Source organism: Giraffa tippelskirchi, chromosome 5, assembly GCF_054371585.1.
Source record: "Giraffa tippelskirchi isolate mGirTip1 chromosome 5, T2T-mGirTip1v1.2.pri, whole genome shotgun sequence".
In the NCBI taxonomy this organism is placed as follows: domain Eukaryota; kingdom Metazoa; phylum Chordata; class Mammalia; order Artiodactyla; family Giraffidae; genus Giraffa; species Giraffa tippelskirchi.
Window position 1 is genome coordinate 114,058,518 of NC_137279.1, and position 21,393 is coordinate 114,079,910.

The following is a 21,393-nucleotide window of genomic DNA, read 5'->3' on the forward strand; positions in this document are numbered from 1 at the left end:
TTGTTTATAGTTTCCTTTGTTGTGCAAAAGCTTTTAATTTTAATTAGGTCCCATTTGTTTATTTTTGCTTTTATTTCCAATATTCTGGGAGGTGGGTCATGGAGGATCCTGCTGTGATTTATGTCGGAGAGTGTTTTGCCTATGTTTTCCTCTAGGAGTTTTATTGTTTCTGGTCTTACGTTTAGATCTTTAATCCATTTTGAGTTTATTTTTGTGTACGGTGTTAGGAAGTGTTCTAGTTTCATTCTTTTACAAGTGGTTGACCAGTTTTCCCAGCACCACTTGTTAAAGAGATTGTCTTTTCTCCATTGTATATTCTTGCCTCCTTTGTCGAAGATAAGGTGTCCATATGTGCGTGGGTTTATCTCTGGGCTTTCTATTTTGTTCCATTGATCTATATTTCTATCCTTGTGCCAATACCATACTGTCTTGATGACTGTGGCTTTGTAGTAGAGCCTGAAGTCAGGCAGGTTGATTCCTCCAGTTCCATTCTTCTTCCTCAAAATTGCTTTGGCTATTCGAGGTTTCTTATATTTCCATACAAATTGTGAGATGATTTGTTCTAGTTCTGTGAAAAATACCATTGGTAGCTTGATAGGGATTGCATTGAATCTGTAGATTGCTTTGGGTAGAATACTCATTTTCACTATATTAATTCTTCCAATCCATGAACACGGTATATTTCTCCATCTGTTTGTGTCCTCTTTGATTTCTTTCATCAGTGTTTTATAGTTTTCTATATATAAGTCTTTTGTTTCTTTAGGTAGATATATTCCTAAGTATTTTATTCTTTTTGATGCAATGGTGAATGGTATTGTTTCCTTAATTTCTCTTTCTGTTTTCTCATTATTGGAGTATAGGAATGCAAGGGATTTCTGTGTGTTAATTTTATATCCTGCAACTTTACTATATTCATTGATCAACTCTAGTAATTTTCTAGTAGAGTCTTTAGGGTTTTCTATGTAGAGGATCATGTCATCTGCAAACAGTGAGAGTTTTACTTCTTCTTTTCCTATCTGTATTCCTTTTATTTCTTTTTCAGCTCTGATTGCTGTGGCCAAAACTTCCAAAACTATGTTGAATAGTAGTGGTGAAAGTGGGCATCCTTGCCTTGTTCCTGACTTTAGGGGAAATGCTTTCAATTTTTCACCATTGAGGATAATGTTTGCTGTGGGTTTGTCATATATAGCTTTTATTATGTTGAGATATGTTCCTTCTATTCCTGCTTTCTGGAGGGTTTTAATCATAAATGGATGCTGAATTTTGTCAAAGGCTTTTTCTGCATCTATTGAGATAACCATATGGTTTTTTTCTTTCAATTTGTTAATGTGGTGTATTACATTGATTGATTTGCGGATGTTAAAAAAACCTTGCATTCCTGGGATAAAGCCCACTTGGTCATGATGTATGATCTTTTTAATATGATGTTGGATTCTGTTTGCTAGAATTTTATTAAGGATTTTTGCATCTATGTTCATCAGTGATATTGGCCTGTAGTTTTCCTTTTTTGTGACATCTTTGTCTGGTTTTGGAATTAGGGTGATGGTGGCCTCATAGAATGAGTTTGGAAGTTTACCATCTTCTGCAATTTTCTGGAAGAGTTTGAGTAGGATAGGTGTTAGCTCTTCTCTAAATTTTTGGTAGAATTCCGCTGTGAAGCCGTCTGGTCCTGGGCTTTTGTTTGCTGGAAGATTTCTGATTACAGTTTCGATTTCCGTGCTTGTGATGGGTCTGTTAAGATCTTCTATTTCTTCCTGGTTCAGTTTTGGAAAGTTATACTTTTCTAAGAATTTGTCCATTTCTTCCAAGTTGTCCATTTTATTGGCATATAGCTGTTGGTAGTAGTCTCTTATGATCCTTTGTATTTCTGTGGAGTCTGTTGTGATCTCTCCATTTTCATTTCTAATTTTGTTGATCTGATTCTTCTCCCTTTGTTTCTTGATGAGTCTGGCTAATGGCTTATCAATTTTGTTTATCTTCTCGAAAAACCAGCTTTTAGTTTTGTTGATTTTTGCTATGGTCTCTTTTGTTTCTTTTGCATTTATTTCTGCCCTAATTTTTAAGATTTCTTTCCTTCTACTGACCCTGGGGTTCTTCATTTCTTCCTTCTCTAGTTGCTTTAGGTGTAGAGTTAGTTGATTTATTTGATTTTTTTCTTGTTTCTTGAGGTACGCCTGTATTGCTATGAACCTTCCCCTTAGTATTGCTTTTACAGTGTCCCATAGGTTTTGGGTTGTTGTGTTTTCATTTTCATTCGTTTCTATGCATAATTTGATTTCTTTTTTGATTTCTTCTGTGATTTGTTGGTTATTCAGAAGCGTGTTGTTTAGCCTCCATATGTTGGAACTTTTAATAGTTTTTTTCCTGTAATTGAGGTCTAATCTTACTGCATTGTGGTCAGAGAAGATGGCTGGGATGATTTCAATTTTTTTGAATTTACCAAGGCTAGATTTATGGCCCAGGATGTGATCTATCCTGGAGAAAGTTCCATGTGCACTTGAGAAAAAGGTAAAATTGATTGTTTTGGGGTGGAAACTCCTGTAAATATCAATTAAATCTAATTTGTCTATTGTATCATTTAAAGTTTGTGTTTCCTTGTTAATTTTCTGTTTAGTTGATCTATCCATATGCGTGAGTGGAGTATTAAAGTCTCCCACTATTATTGTGTTATTGTTAATTTCCCCTTTCATACTTGTTAGTATTTGCCTTATATATTGTGGTGCTCCAATGTTGGGTGCATATATATTTATGATTGTTACATCTTCTTCTTGAATTGATCCTTTGATCTTTATGTAGTGTCCTTCTTTGTCCCTTTTCACATCCTTTATTTTAAAGTCTATTTTATCTGAAATGAGTATTGCGACTCCTGCTTTCTTTTGGTCTCCGTTTGCATGGAATATGTTTTTCCATCCTTTCACTTTCAGCCTGTGTGTGTCCCTAGTTTTGAGGTGGGTCTCTTGTAGACAGCATATATAGGGGTCTTGTTTTTGTATCCATTCAGCAACCCTTTGTCTTTTGGTTGGGGCATTCAACCCATTTACATTTAAGGTAATTATTGATAAGTATGATCCCGTTGCCATTTACTTTGTTGTTTTGAGTTCGTGTTGAAACATCCTTTCTGTGTTTCCTGTTTAGAGAAGATCCTTTAGCATTTGCTGGAGAGCTGGTTTGGTGGTGCTGAATTCCCTCAGCTCTTGCTTGTCTGTAAAGCTTTTGAATTCTCCTTCATATCTGAATGAGATCCTTGCTGGGTACAGTAATCTGGGTTGTAGATTATTCTCTTTCATTACTTTAAGTATGTCCTGCCATTCCCTTCTAGCCTGAAGGGTTTCTATTGAAAGATCAGCTGTTATCCTTATGGGGATCCCCTTGTGTGTTATTTGTTGTTTTTCCCTTGCTGCTTTTAATATTTGTTCTTTGTGTTTGATCTTTGTTAATTTGATTAATATGTGTCTTGGGGTGTTTCGCCTTGGGTTTATCCTGTTTGGACCTCTCTGGGTTTCTTGAACTTCTGTGACTATTTCTTTCCTCAATTTAGGGAAATTCTCAACTATTATCTCCTCGAGTATTTTTTCATGGCCTTTCCTTTTATCTTCTTCTTCTGGGACTCCTATGATTCGAATGTTGGGGCATTTCATATTGTCCCAGAGGTCCCGGAGGTTTTCCTCATTTCTTTTGATTCTTTTTTCTTTTTTCCTCTCTGCTTCGTTTATTTCCATCATTCTATCTTCTACCTCACTTATCCTATCTTCTGCCTCCGTTATTCTACTGTTGGTTCCCTCCAGAGTGTCTTTTATCTCCTTTATTTCATTATTCATTCTATATTGATTCCTTTTTATTTCTTCTAAGTCCTTGATAAACATTTCTTGCATCTTCTCAATCTTTGTCTCCAGGCTATTTATCTGTAACTCCATTTTGCTTTCAAGATTTTGGATCATTTTTATTATCCTTATTCTAAATTCTTTTTCAGATAGATTCCCTATCTCCTCCTCTTTTGTTTGGCTTTGTGGGCATTTCTCATTTTCCTTTACTTGCTGAGTATTTCTCTGCCTTTTCATCTTGTTTAGATTGCTGTGTCAGGCGTGGCCCTTCTGTATTCTGGTAGTATGAAGTTCCTCTTTGTTGTGGAGGTTCCTCACTGCGGTTGGGGTTGGACAGGTGGCTTGTCAAGGTTTCCTGGTTGGGGGAGCTTGTGTCGGTGTTCTGGTGGGTGGAGCTGGATTTCTGCTCTCTAGAGTGTAATGGAGTGACCAGTATTAATTTTTGAGATGTCTATGGATTTGGTGTGCCTCTGGGCAGCCTGTATATTGATGCTCAGGTCTATGTTCCTGCGTTGTTGGAGAATTTGCGTGGTATGTCTTGCTCTGGAACTTATTGTCTCTTGGGTGGAGCTTGGTTTCAGTGAATTTATGGAGGCTATTGGATGGCCTCTTATTAATTAATGTTTCCCCTGGCTTTCAGTCTTATTCTTGCAGTAGCCTCAAGACTTCTCCTTCCATACAGCCTCAATAATAAAACTTTTAGGTTAATGGTGAAAAGATTCTCCACAGTGAGGGATACCCAGAAAGGTTCACTGAGTTACATGGAGAGATGAGGTGGGGGTGGGTGGGTTGAGGTGACCAGGAGGGGAAGAGGGGAATTCAAATGTGGAGAGAGCAATCTAGCCAGTAAGCACTTCCCTCTGTGCTTTCCACAGTTTGGAACCCTCAGAGTGATTCACAGAGATACATAGAGGGGGGGGAGGAAGGTAACAGAGGTGAGCATGAGTAGAAAGGGAGGAATTGAGAGGGGAGAGAGAGATCTGGGCAGTATCCTGTTCCTGAAGTGTTCTCTGGTACCCAGAACACCCTCAGAGATTCACAGAATTGGGTTGAGAAGAGAAGGAGGAGGGTGGGAGATAGAGGTTCCCTGGGGGAGAAGAAAGAGCATCAATAGGGGGAGAGAGTGATCAGGCCAGTGATCACACTCCTGAGTAAAAATGGGTCCTAAAGATTGGGTTCTTAAATGTACAAAGTTGATATCAAATATGTAAAACAAAGATTAAAAATCTAGAGTAGAGGTTAGACTCTTATAAAACTTACAATCTAAAAAAAAAAAAAGAAAAAAGGAAACAGTGTAAAAAAAAAAAACAGTAAAACAGTAAAAAAAGAAACAGTAAAAAAATGTAGAACAGGAAAAAAACATTAAAAAAAAAGAAAACACAAAAGGTATAAGATATATGTATGTAGTTTGCTTCAAAAATAGGGGTTTTTTTTTTTTTTTTTTTTGCAGGTTAATAGTGGGTTATGAAGATGAAAGTTAAAGGTGTAATAGAGGACTTGAAGAAAAAGGAAAGAAGAGAAAAAAAAATTTTTTTTTAATTAAAAACAAAAAAAAATTAAAAAAATAAAATAAAATAATAATAGTAAAAAATATATATATCCCGGACTTTCTCTGGAGCTGTTGTGAGCAGTGTGGGATCTGCTCAGTTTTAGATAGATCCTTATTCCTGCTTATACTTTTCAAGATCTATAGGTCCTTTTTAATGCAGTCGGTATTAACTACAGGGATCTTAATCTGTTGGCCTGTCCCTTCCAAAGCGCTTCCCTCTGTTTATTTGGCTTCTGTTTGGAGATCTCTTCAGTATCTAATTTCCGCCCTGCAACAAAGTAGTGGAGGTGATCTCTTTAGGTTCGCTTGTTCAATCGTGCTGTGGGGAGGAAGGAACACTGCAATTCTGGCGTGTGTGTGGTAAGCTCGCAGTGTCTCGGCCGCACTGGGTTCGCCCCCGCTCACGGCGTGTGTGCTTTCCCCGTCTACCCTGCTCAGGCTTCAGGTTACTCGGCCGGGGAGCGGGCCCTGAGCTGCGTGCACTTCCCAGGTCTAAGCCGCTCAGGTTCAGGCTCCCGGTTACTCCACAAGGGCGCAGACTCGGTTTCGCCGGCGGCTTGTGCCGTTCCCGGTCGGAGCTGCCCAGGCGGCCAGGAGTTTGGCGAGGGCGCTGTCCCCTGTTGGGGCGGTGCAGCTTATCACCTCCCTGGTCCCCGCCTCGGTTTACGGGCGCGCCCGGCTCCGGTGTGCTTTGTGTCGGTTCTGGGGAGCTGGTCTCTGGCTGCGACCCTCCCGGCGGCTGTCGACCCTCCGGGATCTCAGGCAGTCTTTGCTTAGAAACTGGGAGCCTATTTGCAGTTTGGTAGGGGGTGCCCTCTCTGGAGCCGAGTTTGCCCCTTTCCGGCTCTGGCGGGCCCCGCCTGCCCGCTGTGTCCCGCGGGGGATGGGGCGATCCGCAGCCGGCTAGCTCTCCTCTGGTATCGCTCAGTCCTTTGTTCTGTGAGCGGGCCGGCAGTGCCTTAGAGTTGGGCTTTTCGCGGGATAGTTCTCTCTCTCTCGCTGTCCCACAGTTTAGGTTACTATCTCACGTTAGCTCCCTCAGATTGCCCTCGGGGCACTCGGGCCCGGTCCTTACCCTAGGCAATGCCGCCCGCTCCTCTCCGTTCAGCCCCCACTTGCTGGTGGCGGATGATGCGAGCGTCTGGGGTTCTTTGCTGGGAGTTGCTTTAGGCACGTAATCTGTGGATTTTATTTATTTTTTCCTCCCAGTTACGTTGCCCTCCGAGATAAAAAATCCTCCCCCACACCCGCCGGTGAGAGGGTTTCCTGGTGCTTGGAAATTCCTCCTCTTTTACGACTCCCTCCCCGGGACGGGTCTCCGTCCCTAACTCTTTTGTCTCTCTTTTTATCTTTTATAATTTCTCCTACCTCTTTTGAAGATAATGCGCAGTTTTTGTGAAAGCCTGACGTCCTCAGCCAGCCTTCAGAAGTAGTTTTGTGAAGTTTGGTCAGCGTTCAGATGTTCTTTCGATAAATTTGTGGAGGAGAGAGTGGTCTCCCCGTCCTATTCCTCCGCCATCTTAGCCCCGCCCTAATCGTCTTTTAATATCATGGATGCAATCACCATCTGCAGTGATTTGGAGCCCCCCCAAAATAAAGTCTGCCATTGTTTCCACTGTTTCTCAATCTATGTGCCATGAAGTGATGGGACTGGATGCCATGATCTTAGCTTTGTGAATGTTGAGCTATAAGCCAACTTTTTCACTCCCCTCTTTCACTTTCATCAAGAGGCTTTTTAGTTCTTCTTCGCTTTTTGCCATAAGTGTAGTATCATCTGCATATCTGAGGTTATTGATATTTCTCCCAGCAATCTTGATTCAGCTTGTTCTTCTTCCAGCCCAGCGTTTCTCATGATGTACTCTGCATATAAGTTAAGTAAGCATGGTGACAATATACAGCCTTGATGTACTCCTTTTCCTATTTGGAACCAGTCTGTTGTACCATGTCCAGTTCTAACTGTTGCTTCTTGCCCTGCATACAGATTTCTCAAGAGGCAGGTCAGGTGGTCTGCTATTCCTATCTCTTTGAGAATTTTCCACAGTTTAATGTGATCTACAGAGTCAAAGGCTTTGGCATAGTCAATAAAGCAGAAATAGATGATTTTATGGAACTCTCTTGCTTTTTTGAAGATCCATCAGATGTTGGCAATTTGATCTCTGGTTCCTCTGCCTTTTCTAAATCCAGCTTGAACATCTGGAAGTTCACGGTTCACATATTGTTGAAGCCTGGCTTGGAGAATTTTGAGCATTACTTAAGTAGCGTGTGAGATGAGTGCAATTGTGTGGTAGTTTGAGCATTCTTTGGCATTGCCTTTCTTTGGGATTGGAATGAAAACTGACCTTATCCAGTCCTGTGGCCACTGCTGTGTTTTCCAAATTTGCTGGCATATTAATAAAGTGCAGCACTTTCACAGCATCATCTTTTAGGATTTGAAACAGCTCAGCTGGAATTCCATCACCTCCACTAGCTTTGTTCATAGTGATGCTTCCTAAGGCCCACTTGACTTCACATTCCAGGATTTCTGGCTCTAGGTGAGTGATCACACCATCATGATTATCTGAGTCATGAAGATCTTTTTTGTATAGTTCTTCTGTGTATTCTTGCCACCTCTTCTTAATATCTTCTGCTTCTGTTAGGTCCATACCATTTTTGTCCTTTATTGAGCCCATCTTTGTATGAAATGTTCCCTTGGGATCTCTAATTTTCTTGAAGAGATCACTAGTCTTTCCCATTCTGTTGTTTCCCTCTATTTTTTTGCACTGATCACTGAGGAAGTCTTTCTTATCTCTCCTTGCTGTTCTTTGGAACTCTACATTCAAATGGGTATATCTTTCTTTTCTCCTTTGGTTTTTGCTTTTCTTCTTTTCACAGCTATTTGTAAGGCCTCCTCAGAGAATCATTTTGCTTTTTTGCATTTCTTTTTCTTGGGGATGGTCTTGCTCTCTGTCTCCTGTACAATGTCATGAACCTCCGTCCATAGTTCATCAGGCACTCTGTCTATCAGATTTAGTCCCTTAAATCTATTTCTCACTTCCACTGTATAACTGTTAGGGATTTGATTTAGGTCATACCTGAATGGTCTAGTGGTTTTCCCTACTTTCTTCAATTTAAGTCTGAATTTGGCAATAAGCAGTTCATGATCTGAGCCACAGCCACAGTCAGCTCCCACGGGTGTTGTTTTTGCTGACTGTATAGAGCTTCTCTTCCTTTGGCTGCAAAGAATATAACCTATCTGATTTCGGTGTTGACCATCTGGTGATGTCCATGTGTAGAGTCTTCTCTTGTGTTGTTGGAAGAGAACGTTTGCTATGACCAATACATTCTCTTGGCAGAACTCTATTAGCCTTTGCCCCGCTTCATTCATTCTGTACTCCAAGGCCAAATTTGCCTGTTACTCCAGGTGTTTCTTGACTCCTACTTTTGCATTCCAGTCCTCTATAATGAAAAGGACATATTTTTTGGGTGTTAGTTCTAGAAGGTCTTGTAGGTCTTCATAGAACCGTTCAACTTCAACTTCAGTGTTACTGGTCGGGGCATAGACTTGAATTACTGTTATATTGAATGGTTTGCCTTGGAAATGAACAGAGATCATTCTGGTGTTTTTGAGACTGCGTCCAAGTACTGCATTTTGGACTGTTTTGTTGACTATGATGGTTACTCCATTTCTTCTAAGGGATTCTTGCCCACAATAGTAGATATAATGGTCATCTGAGTTAAATTCACCCATTCCAGTCCATCTTAGTTCGCTGATTCCTAGAATGTTGATGTTCACTCTTGCCATCTCCGGTTTGATCACTTCCAATTTGCCTTGATTCATTGACCTAACATTCCAGGTTCCTATGCAATATTGCTCTTTACAGCAATACAGTAACCACATAGAACCTTATATTTCAGGGAAAATGATGTGGCTTTTCCTCAGGTAAGGAGATGTCTCTAGGAAGTTTTGATGTGAATTTTCTCTCACATGTCTCCATGTTCCCTAGTTGGAAGTTTATTTATACAGATTGAGAATTCATTTAATTTTTTAGGTATAGAAGTGGTACTTATGTGGTGCCAAGAAAGAAAAGATACAACTTTTTATTCTGGTAACAGATTTTTTGAATGATAATTTATTTGGTTTGGTTTTTTTTTTTTTTTTTGCTATGGAAAGTGAGAGACTGAATATGCAAATAGTGGTTCGACCATATTTAAAATTTAACTTTGTATTTCATAACATATGCAAATGTGAAGTCACTGTGTTGTAACCTGAAGCTAGCATAATACTGTAGGTCAAGTATATTTCAATTTGAAAAAATTTGAACTGTGACCCATGACCTGCTGAGAAGACAACACTTTGTCTATGATAAACAATCCACGAAGACAACCTACTGTAAGTCAGATTTTACTGGAAGCCAGAATGCCATCTCTGGTGACAATCCAAGAAGCTAAACAATAACTTCTGTAACAGCCCCAGATGGCCAGGAATTGATTGATCACTGACAGTTTCCCCAATTTTTGTCCCTGCTACCAACTTAGGACCAACCAGAGAGAGCTAAATATGTCCCCCAACCAATCACACAGGATGACCCACTTAAATCCGGAAGTTTTCCCAGGCCAGCAGTCTCCAGTCAGGGCACACTGGAAAACTCCTTTTTTCCTACTATAAAGTTTCTCACTCTTCTTCCTGTCTTTGAGCCAAGACACAAGTGACATTGGCTGACTTCCTTGCTATAGTAAGCCCATAATAAATACCCTTTCCTTTTCTCCTGTGATTTGTCTGTATTTTCACAGAATAGACAAGAAAACTCAGAACTCAGAGTCAGTAGAGAGTTATAACTCTGGGAACCCTTATTTACTGTGCATAAATAATTTGTATTTACTGTGCATGCATCCTTAGTCACTCAGTTTTGTTTGACTCTTTGCTACCCTTTGGATTGTAGCCTGGCTCTCCTGTCCATGGAATTATCCAGGCAAGAATACTGGAGTGGGTTGCCATTTCCAGGGAGTCTTCCTGACCCAGGGATCAAACCTTTGTCTCCTGTGTCTCCTGAATTGCAGGTGGATTCTTTATAGAAAGGTTAATGAAATAGTCAAAGCTATTGTTTTTTCCAGTAGTCATGTACAGTTGTGAGAGTTGGACTATAAAGAAGGCTGAGTGCCGAAGAACTGGACATGGAACAACAGACTGGTTCCAAGTTGGGAAAGGAGTACGTCAAGGCTTAATATTGTCACCCTGCTTATTTAACTTGTATGTAGAGTACATCATGAGAAATGCCGGGCTGGATTAAGCACAAGCTGGAATGAAGATTACTGGGAGAAATATCAATAACCTCAGATATGCAGATGACACCACACTTCTGGCAGAAAGTGAAGAACTAAAGAGCCGCTTGATGAAAGTGAAAGAGGAGAGTGAAAAAGTTGGCTTAAAGCTCAACATTCAGAAAACTAAGATCATGGCATCCGGTCGCATCACTTCATGGCAAATAAATGAGGAAATAATGGAAACAGTGAGAGACTTTATTTGGGGGGGGGGTTCTAAAATCACTGCAGATAGTGACTGCAGCCATGAAATTAAAAGATGCTCTTTGGAATAAAAGCTATGACCAACCTAGACAGCATATTAAAAAGCAGAGACATTACTTTGCTGACAAAGGCCCGTCTAGTCAAAGGTATGGTTTTTCCAGTAGTCATGTATGGATGGATGTGAGAGTTGGACTGTAAAGAAAGCTGAGCTCTGAAGAATTGATGCTTTTGAACTGTGGTGTTGGAGAAGACTCTTGAGATTCCCTTGAACTGCAAGGAGATCCAACCAGTCCATCCTAAAGGAAATCAATCCTGAATATTCATTGGAAGGACTGATGCTGAAGCTGAAACCCAATACTTTGTCCACCTGATGCGAAGAACTGGCTCATTTGAAAAGACCCTGATGCTGGGAAAGATTGAAGGTGGGAGGAGAAGGGGAAGACAGAGGATGAGATGGTTGGATGGCATCACCAACTCGATGGACATGAGTTTGAGTAAGCTCTGGGAGTTGGTGATGGATAGGGAGGCTTGATGTGCTTCAGTCCATGGGGTCGCAAAGAGTCAGACATGACTGAGTGACTGAACTGAGCTGAGTACCAAAGAACTGATGATTTCAAATTGTGTTGCTGGAGAAGACTGTTGAGAATCCTTTGTACTACAAAGAGATCAAACCAGTTAATCCCAAAGGAAATCAACTCTGAATATTCATTGGAAGGACTGATACTGAAGCTCCATACTTTGGCCACTTGATACGAAGAGCCAACTCTTGGAAAAGACTCTGAATCTGGGAAAGATTGAAGACAGAAGGAGAAGAGGGCAGCAGAGGATGAGATGGTTAGATAGCATCACTGACTCAATGGACATGAATTTGAGCAAACTCTAGGAGATAGTGAAGGACAAAGAAGCCTGGCATACTGCAGTCCATGGGATTGCAGAGTTGGACATGACTTAGTGACTGAACAATAACAACAAATGAAATATGGGTAAAAAGAAAAATCAAGCTGTTTAAAGATTGGGTTAGAGATGTCCTTTAATTTGTAATTTCTAAAATGAGTTGTTCACTGTTACTTTCAGTGATCAAAATATAAACTTCTTAGATGAAACTTCAGAACTTAAATGGGGTCCCAGAATGCTGTGACATTTTCTCATGGATTATGCAAACCTCAGTGTATGTGTTGAGTAATCATAAAATAATTTCTAGATGAAAATCATCCTCAATCTAATTTTGAAAGTAAATAAAGAACAATAATTATTTTTCAGTGACAATAACATGTATTTGCTTTTAAAATGTAATGATTGGTGGCATTTGAATCAAGACTATTTAGATTGCAGATAAGAGATTTCTACTGATAGTAGTTTAAACAAAAAAGGCTAGAATTCTTTGTAGATACCCTTTATTAGTTTGAGAAAGCATCACTCAGAGTTTTTAGTTTGCTCAGAATTTTCAGTCATAAAGATGTAGAATCCATCAAAAATTTTTCGACATTTACTAGGGTGGTCATATGACTTTTTTATTCTGTTACTGTGGTAGATTATAAGATTTAAAAAACCATGTTAACCTAACCTGACATTACTGGTATACATTTATCTTTTGTATATATGTGTGTCCATATATAATGTTATGTATATACATATTATATATGGTATAACATATATAGTATTATATGTGAATATATAGTATCCATTTTATGTTGTATTCATATAATTATATACATAGTATATGTATTATATTATTGTATCCATATACATTATTATATATAGTATGTGTATGTATATTATTGTTTGTGAAATAATATTTCTCAAAACAAATGATTTTTCTTGATAGAGATAGACAGTTTGATATGACAGCTTTTTATAAGGATCATCTTTAGGAAGAGGTCATGTAATTTTGGAAATTCAAAAGGAAAAAGACTATTTTAAACATTTAAATTTAGGTCAAGATTTTGTCTTCTATCTTGGAATTTATAAAATATATTTTTTAATATGAAAATAGCCAATTTGCTTAAAGTTTTTGTACAAAAAATTCAATACTTTTAACCCATATAAAATATCTCTAATTTTTTTCTCTTTTATAGAAAATTTTCACTACTGGTGATGTCAACAAAGATGGGAAGCTGGATTTTGAAGAATTTATGAAGTACCTTAAAGACCATGAGAAAAAAATGAAATTGGCATTTAAGAGTTTGGACAAAAACAATGATGGTTTGTCTTTCTTTTTTGTTTATCAACAGCTATGAAGAAGCACTTCTCATGTTTTCAAAAGTCTAAAAGAACGTATATTTTAGTCTCTCTTTTTTAGATGATAATTATTACTTGTGGTAATATTTGTTTTTCTTAGTATATGATTTTTATATAGAATGTTTTTAGTGAGGAAAAGTTATATGTAGCTTTGTCCAATGAATCATAAACTGTGAGTAGGGCCTTTTGTAAAATATTAATTATGGAGTGTTATACTGATTTGACTTAAAGTTATGGTTTAAAAATAATAATTATGTTTTCTTGCTCTCTGAGCAAGAGAGATTTATTTTTATTCATACTAAGCACAAGTGTTTTATGTTCTAAACTTTAAACAACTTTCAGATTATCTTATGTTTGATAAGTCTTTTTGAAAGAATTAACCTGTGATCAGAGAAGATACTCTCTGATTATGAAAGTTAGAAAAGAAAATAGCAGATAGATATTTAAATATATACCTTCTGATTGGGATTATGGTTTTTCTATTTATTAATAGCTTGGAGTTAGAGTCCCAGTCATGAGAGCAAAAAGCAAGGGCCACATTAGGAGAAAGGAAGCAGCTATCAAACACTTATCACCAGAGACAACCTTTGATAAGAAGAGGGAATTTATTTTAAAAATGTATAATGTAGCCTCAGACCCCTCCCCATGCATAAGTGGTCGAGGCCATTCCATTCACAGATTTATTATTCAAGAAACAAGTTAAACAAATAAATAGAAAATATGGTTCATGCCAGGGTAGGCAACCTTTTTTTTTTTTTTAAATGAAAGGCCAGATAGGAAATATTTAGCTTAGTGAGCCATGTGATTTCAGTTGCAGGTACTTGTCTCTGCTGTCACCCTGCAGAAACAGCCCTAGATAATATGTAAATGAGTGGACATGGCTGTGTACCAATAAAACTTTATTTGTAAAAGCAGGCAACTAGCCTTATTTGGCCAGAGGGTTATAGTTTGCTGAAAAGTGAAAGTCACTCAGTCGTGTCCTACTCTTTGCAACCCCATTGACTATACAGCCCATGGAATTCTCCAGGCCAGAATACTGGAGTGTGGAGCTGTTCCCTTCTCCAGAGGATCTTCCCAACCCACGGATCGAACCCAGGTCTCCCACACGGCAGGCAGATTCTTTACCAGCTGAGCTACCAGGGAAGCCCAAAGTGAAAGTCACTCAATCATGTCCGATTCTTTGCGACCCCCTGGACTATAGAGTCCATGGAATTCTCCAAGTCAGAATACTGGAGTGGGTAGCTGTTCCCTTCTCCAGGGGTCTTCCAAACCCAGGGATCGAACCCAGGTCTCCCACATTGCGGTCGGATTCTTTGCCAGCTGAGCCACAAGGGAAGCCCAAGAATACTGGAGTGGGTAGCCTATTTCTTCTCCAACAGATCTTCCCCACCCAGGAATTGAACCGGGGTCTCCTGCATTACAGGTGGATTCTTTACCAACTGAGGTATCAGCAAAGCCCTGATTTATACTGAACCTTAACTTTAGTTAGATTCAAGGCAAGTTACTTCAAACAAACAACTAAATCCTTTTAATGGTTTTGATGATTGTTCAAATCTGTGACTCTCAGCTAGGAAAAGCTGAGTTTGTGGTGGAAAGTAGTACTGTTAGAACATTTATTAGCACCCATAAACCTTACATTGTATGCCCCAAGTGTGCCTTAATCTAATCTTATAGCAAAATTCAGTTCTTACAGTCAACTTAGTTTCTTCCCACAAACTTTCATCCCACCCTGAACTCTCTGCATAGAAGTGTCTATATAGTGTTAGGGCAGGCAGTTGCTGGGAGATAGAGCTAACTAAGGATCATCTCCAGATAAACAGAGGCTGATCATCCAGTATGTATGATGTACACATATCAATGGTTAATTTCAGAAAGTTCTAAATGAACCAGAAGAAATAAAAATGAAGTCTTTCTATTTTATTTTTTAATTGAAGTATAGTTGACTTACAATGTTGTATTAAAGGTGAAACTTATGATACATTTGTAGTAGATCAAACAGTTTCCTCTCAATTTATCTTGTTTGTATATTTAAAAACACTTTCTCATTATAGGTTCATATTTTTGTTTATTAGACTTTCATAAAGGAAACTGGGACTTCCTTGGTGGCTCAGTGATAAAGAATCTTCCTGCCAATACAGGAGACACGAGTTTTATCCCTGGGTTGGGAAGATTCCCTGGAGAAGGAAGTGGCAACCCACTCCAGTATTCTTGCCTGGGAAATCCCATGGACAGAGGAATCTGGCAGGCTATAGTCCATTGGCTTGCAAAAGAGTTAGACACAACTTAGCAATTAAGCAACAACAAAGGAAAGCATATCTAATCTATCCTAATTATTCATGAATTCTGTATTTGAGAATTTGTCTACTTGATAAAATTTAACTCCAGAAGTAACCCCCAAATTGTACTCACAGTGCTTATGCAGTCATTCATGGATTTACATAGAGAAGCCACAAGCTTCATTTGCTTGGTGAGCACATTTCTAGCTGAGACAGAATAAGGTGACACTCTGCTTCCCTGTTGTAGCTTTTGTACTGTAAATAAGTCCTTCTACAGCCTACTTGGTGCCATGTCTTTCACATTTTTGTGTTTTTTGTTGATGATTTCACTATTTACAATGGCTCCCAAGAGCAGTGCTGAAACGTTGGTGTGCATTCCTAAATGTGGGAAGGCTGTGAAGTGTCTTTGGAGAAAAATATATGTGTCAAAACACTTTACTCAGACAAGACTTATAGTGCTATTGACCATGAGCTCACTGTTAATGAGTCAACATTAACATATATATATATGTATATATATAAAACAAGGTGTATTTAAACAGAAACACACAGCAAACAAGCTTTTGTATTGATTGGTTGATGAGAAAATTGATGAGAAAACTAGAGGCTTACAGGAACCTAAACCCATATTTCCCTTAGGAACAACGTTTCCATTTCCCTTAATTTGGTGTTCACAGTGACCTTATAGAAAGTAACCAGCGTGAATAATGAAAATCAACTGTATTTCTTTAAGAGGGCAATTATAAAGGTGATTATTCAGAGTGGTGTTTGAAGATTTTCATTGCTGAAAAGTCTGGCTGTTTCTGAAAGACTTTGGCTGTTCTTACATTGTCCAGATTCTCATGCTGCTCCTTTCTTCTCCCTAGAAAGTTCTCTCCCAGTCCTGTCATTCCCTTCAAAGTCCTTCTCTTAAATGCAGTCTTTTCCTCTCACCACTAACAGTAATTTTTGTCTTCCTCTTTTCCTGGAGAACTTTGCTATTAATCCTGGTTTGGCATCAGACCCTGTCTTATTTTGTTTTGTTTCATCCTTTTCTATTCGTACTCGTCTTAGGATCATCATGAGTCTGTGAACTGCTTCAGGGAAATGCAGTCTTACAATTTATTGCTTGTATTTTCTCTTTGTTCTTCTCTGTTTCTTCTCCTTTCCACAGCATGCTCTAATTGCTCTCATCATAATAATTTTCCTTCTTCTCTCATCCTGCTATCCCTACTTTCTTCATTTTTATTGCCAGATCTCTCAAAAGAATATTTCACACTCTTTGGCTTCATTTAGTCATTTTTCCACTTTCTTTTTAACTCAGTGCAGTACATCTTTATGCATAATAAATGGTTCATCATTTAGTAAATGCATACTTTAAGAAACCCTACCTTAACTGAATTTACTTCAAAATTTGAGTGTCTTGATTTGTACCTCAGTTCTGTTGCTTCTTAATGTGGTTTCTTTGTAGGGCCATGTAAGCTCAATCTCTTCTTTAGAAGGAATATCATTACTTACCTACAAGGCTGTTATGATTTTTGAATGAAATAATATATGTGTACTTGTTTAATATATTTGTTAAAGTTTGAGTTGGTGTTGCAGTATGTATTTAAGCAAATCTGTAGCTCATATAAATTCATAATTTTACCTTAATTGGTTCAAGGCTTTCCCTTATAAAGTAAGGGATTTGAAATTCATGATTTATAAGGTCCTTGTCAGTTCTGAGTTTACAATTTTTATTTTTTAAAGGAAAAATTGAGGCTTCTGAAATTGTCCAGTCTCTCCAGATACTAGGTCTAACTATTTCTGAACAACAAGCAGAATTGATTCTTCGAAGGTAAGCTCTTCATCTATTGACAACTGTTTTTTGTTTTTTTTTTAATTTTAATATCCTGTATCAGAGATCTGCATTTGTAAGCATGGCTTAAAACAATTCTCTGCACCTTATCATTCCTCACAATATCTTCCCCTGCTTTTCTTCCTTTTCATTTTGTGTGTGCTCATACACCTAAAGTGTATGAATGGGAAAACTCTCTCAAGGCCTCCAGGACTGGTGGAATGACAGGAAGGTGCTAAATCTCTACAAAAGGAGCCTAAAAGTTTTAGCGCTATCTCTTTTCCTGTTTGTTTTTTAATGTGACAGTAGAACTCATTGTTTTAAGATGAGGAGTCAAGCAGATTCATCACTTCTTTATCTTATGCATGACATGACTGGATAAGAGGGAAATCCCGAAGGTCTCCTCATTGACTGACAAAGAAACACTGATTTAAAAAGAACAAGTCGAATAAAAAAAATGGCAGAAAAACTGAACAGACATTTTTCTAAGAAAGATATACAGGTGGCCAACAGGAACATGAAAAAATGCTCAACATTGCTAATCATCAAAGAAATGCAAATCACAACTACAGTGAGATAGCACCTCACACCTGTGAGAATGATCATCATCAAAAAGACCACAAATAAGGAATGTTGATGAGGATGTGGAGAAAAGGGAACCCTTGTACTTTGTTGGTGGGAATGTAACTTGATGCAGCCACTGTGGAACACTATCAGTATGCAGGTTCCTCAAAAAACTACAAATGGAACTACCATATGATCCAGCAATTTCGCTCCTGTGTATATATCCAAAAAAAGAAAAGACTATTTCAAAAAGATGCATGCACCCCAGAATTCATAGCAGCACTATTTACAATAGTCACAAAGAAGCAACCTAAGTATCCATCAACAGATGAATGGATAAAGAAGACATGGTAGATAGACACAATGGAATATTACTCAGCCATAAAAAAGGATGAAAATTTTCCATTTGCAACAACATGGATGGACTTAGAGGGATTATGTTTAGTGAAATAAGTCAGAAAAAGAAAGATAAATACTATATATTATCACTTATATGTGGAATCTAAAAAACTGTTGAACAGAAAGGAAATAGACTCATAGATATAGCAAACAAACCAGTGGTTACTAATCGGGAGATGCAGGTGGGGAGGGCAAGATAGGGAGACAAGAGGTGCAAAGTACTATGTGTAAAATAAATAGGCTACAAGGATCTATTGTGTAGCACAGGGAATAAAGCCAATATTTTATAATCACTATAAGTGGAGTATAGTCTATAAAAATTTTGAATCACTGTTGTACACCAGGAACTGATATATTATAAAGCAGTTGTACCTCAATTAAAAAAAAGAAAAAAGAGAAAATATCCCCCCACATAAAAATAAATACCATTTCTTTCAGAAAATAGAGATACAGTTTGAATATTATTGCCCAGGGTAGTCAGATTTAGTGTGTTATTTTACAGAATAGAGTGATAATTTCTGAAGTCTAAGTGTCCTTGAAGGCTTTTTTGTTACAAATACAATACAGAGATCAATTTAAAAAAATGGTAACAAAATAGAAAAGGATGGTTACATTGTATTAGTATTCTTGTCAGTGTTTTCAGTCTTCAACATTACCTAAAAAGTTTCTTCCAAATGGCTTTATTGTCACGTTTATCTCCTTTTGTATCTGCACTGGTAGCATTTTCCTCCCTTCTGTCTATTCAGAATTTCTTCAGCAAGCAGCTGCTTAATAAGAAGGCGCAAATCTCAGAGCTATACATTGGCATCACTTTTGTTAACATCAGGTCAGAAAGGCTTTCCTGAGGAAATGTAAAGCTAAAACATGAAAAGGAGATAAACAGCATTTTTAAAATTTTTATTTTTGGCCTCAAAAATAAAATGCGGTTTCCCAACCAGGGATCCAACCCATGCCCCTTGCAGTGAAAATATGGAGTCCTAATCATTGGACCACCAGGGAAGGCCCTTAAACAGCATTTTTAAAGTAGAATATGGGGTATGTAATGTTCTGCCCCCAAAGCCACATTTTTCCAGGAAACTGAAAGTATTTCTCTGATTTGTCTGCCAGAAATCCTATTCCTGTATTCCTTTTGATAGCTTTAGGACCAATGCAAATTCCAGCCTAAGCTCCAGAATAAATAACAGGTAATATAGAGGATGGATTTTTAAATGATGCTATATAATTGTATATATAAATATTTTATGACAACTTTATTGGTAAGTAGTTCACATACAAAAAATTCACTCTTTTAAAGTGTACAGGTCACTGGTTTTTACCAGTTTCAGAGAGTTATGCAACCATCACTATTATCTGATTTTGGAACATTTTCATCAGCCCCCAGAGTAACTCTGTATCCACTAGCAGTCATTCCTTACTCCTCACCCTGCAAGCTTCCAGCAGCTACTTGATCTACTTTGTCTGTTCTGGACATTCATAAAAAAAAAATGGAATCATTCAGCATGTGGCATTTGTGTCTGGCTTTTTTCACTTAGCGTGTTTTCAAGCTTCATCCATGTTGTGGCATGCATCACTACTTCATTCCTTTTTTGGACCAAGTTATATTCCATTTTGGAGAAGGAAATGGCAACCCAGTCCAGTATTCTTGCCTAGAGAATCCCGTGGATAGAGGAGCCTGGTGGGCTGCTGTCCATGGGGTTGCACAGAGTCAGACACAACTGAAGTGACTTAGCAGCAGCAGCAGCATATTCCATTTTATGTATATATTGCACTTTATTCATCCACAGATGGACATTTGGGTTGCTTCCACTTCCAGTATTTTTTGCTTCCAATATTCAGCTATCATGAATATTGCTGCTCTGAATATTTGTGTACATGTTTTTATGTGAACTTGTTTATAATTCTCTTAGATATATACCTAGTAAAGAATTGCTGGGTCATATGGTAACTCTATGTTCAACTGGTTGAAGAACTGACAGACTGTTTTCCATAGTGACCACACCATTTTACAATCCCAGCAGCAGTGTATGGAGGGCCTGAATTTCTCCACATCTTCCCTGACGTTATTTTCTGTCTTTTGATTTTAACCATGGGTATGTGGTTATGAAGTGGTATCTCATCATGGTTTTTTTGTTTCCCCAGTGGCTAATGTATATTCTTTTGCACTGTTAGGCTATTATTATTATTAGCATTTATACTTTTTCAGGAAAAATTTTAGAATATGTTTGGATTAGAGAAGAAGCTCCATTTTCCCTTTTACGAGACTCCTTTGTTACTCGCACAAAACACTTTACTTCTGAAGCTCTGGTCACCAAATATGTGGGTTTTCCCCCCACAACAGGCAATTCTTAGTGATGCCAGCTGGATTTCATACAGTGGAATTCAGTTCTAACATTGTCGACCTGGAGGTAGTGTCAGATCCCACAAGTTCAGGGCTCAGTTTCACAAGACTGCTGTCCACTTCAGATGCCAATCACAAGGAGTAGGAGGTCCCTAGCTTACCCACATATTCTGTCTGACTTGGCTACAGATCAGAGGTTCCCATGACCTTCTCCCCATTGGGTTCAGTTACTTGTCAGATGAGCTCACAGAACTTGGGAAAATGTGTACTTGTATTTATCAGTTTATGAAAGGATATTATAAAGGATACAGGTGAACAGCCAGTAAAAAGATACACACAAGAGGAGGTCTGGGAATGTCCCAAGCACAGAAGTTGGGATATGTCACCCTGCTGGTGTGTGGATGTGTTTATTAACCAGAAGCTCCCTGAATCCTATACTGTTGGGATTTTTATGGAGGCTTCTTCACATAGGCATGCTGCTGCTGTGGCTGCTAAGTTGCTTCAGTCGTGTCTGACTCTGTGTGACCCCATAGATGGCAGCCCACCAGGCTCTCTGTCCCTGGGATTCTCCAGGCAAGAATACTGGAGTGGGTTGCCATTTCCTTCTGCACACGTAGCATGATCAGTTATTAACTCCATTTTCAGTCCCTTTCCAGTCTCTGGAGAATTGGGGGCTGGGGTTGGGAGGGAAGGGGCTGAAAATTCCAAGCTTCTAATCATGGCTTAGTTTTTCTGATGACCATTCCTCATCCAGGTGCCCAGCCAGAGTTGCCTCATTAGAACAAGAGATGCCCTAGAGCTTTTATCACTTATGAAGTAGAAGGGCTGTAGGGACTCTGAACCAGGAGCAGGGAACAGAGACCAAATTGTACATTTTCTATTATCTCACA

The 21,393-nt window shown here is 38.5% G+C and overlaps 1 protein-coding gene across 3 annotated transcripts in view; it reads left to right on the top strand.

The window, feature by feature from the left end:
* LOC145505379 (mitochondrial adenyl nucleotide antiporter SLC25A24) overlaps positions 1–21,393 on the top strand; it is a 67,354-nt gene that overhangs the window by 12,176 nt on the left and 33,785 nt on the right. For all 3 annotated transcript variants that reach the window (XM_081487229.1, XM_081487231.1, XM_081487230.1), the window contains exons 2-3: positions 12,948–13,074; positions 17,115–17,202. In XM_081487229.1, the coding sequence (XP_081343355.1) occupies positions 12,948–13,074; positions 17,115–17,202 (215 nt within the window). The remainder of the gene's footprint in view (positions 1–12,947; positions 13,075–17,114; positions 17,203–21,393) is intronic.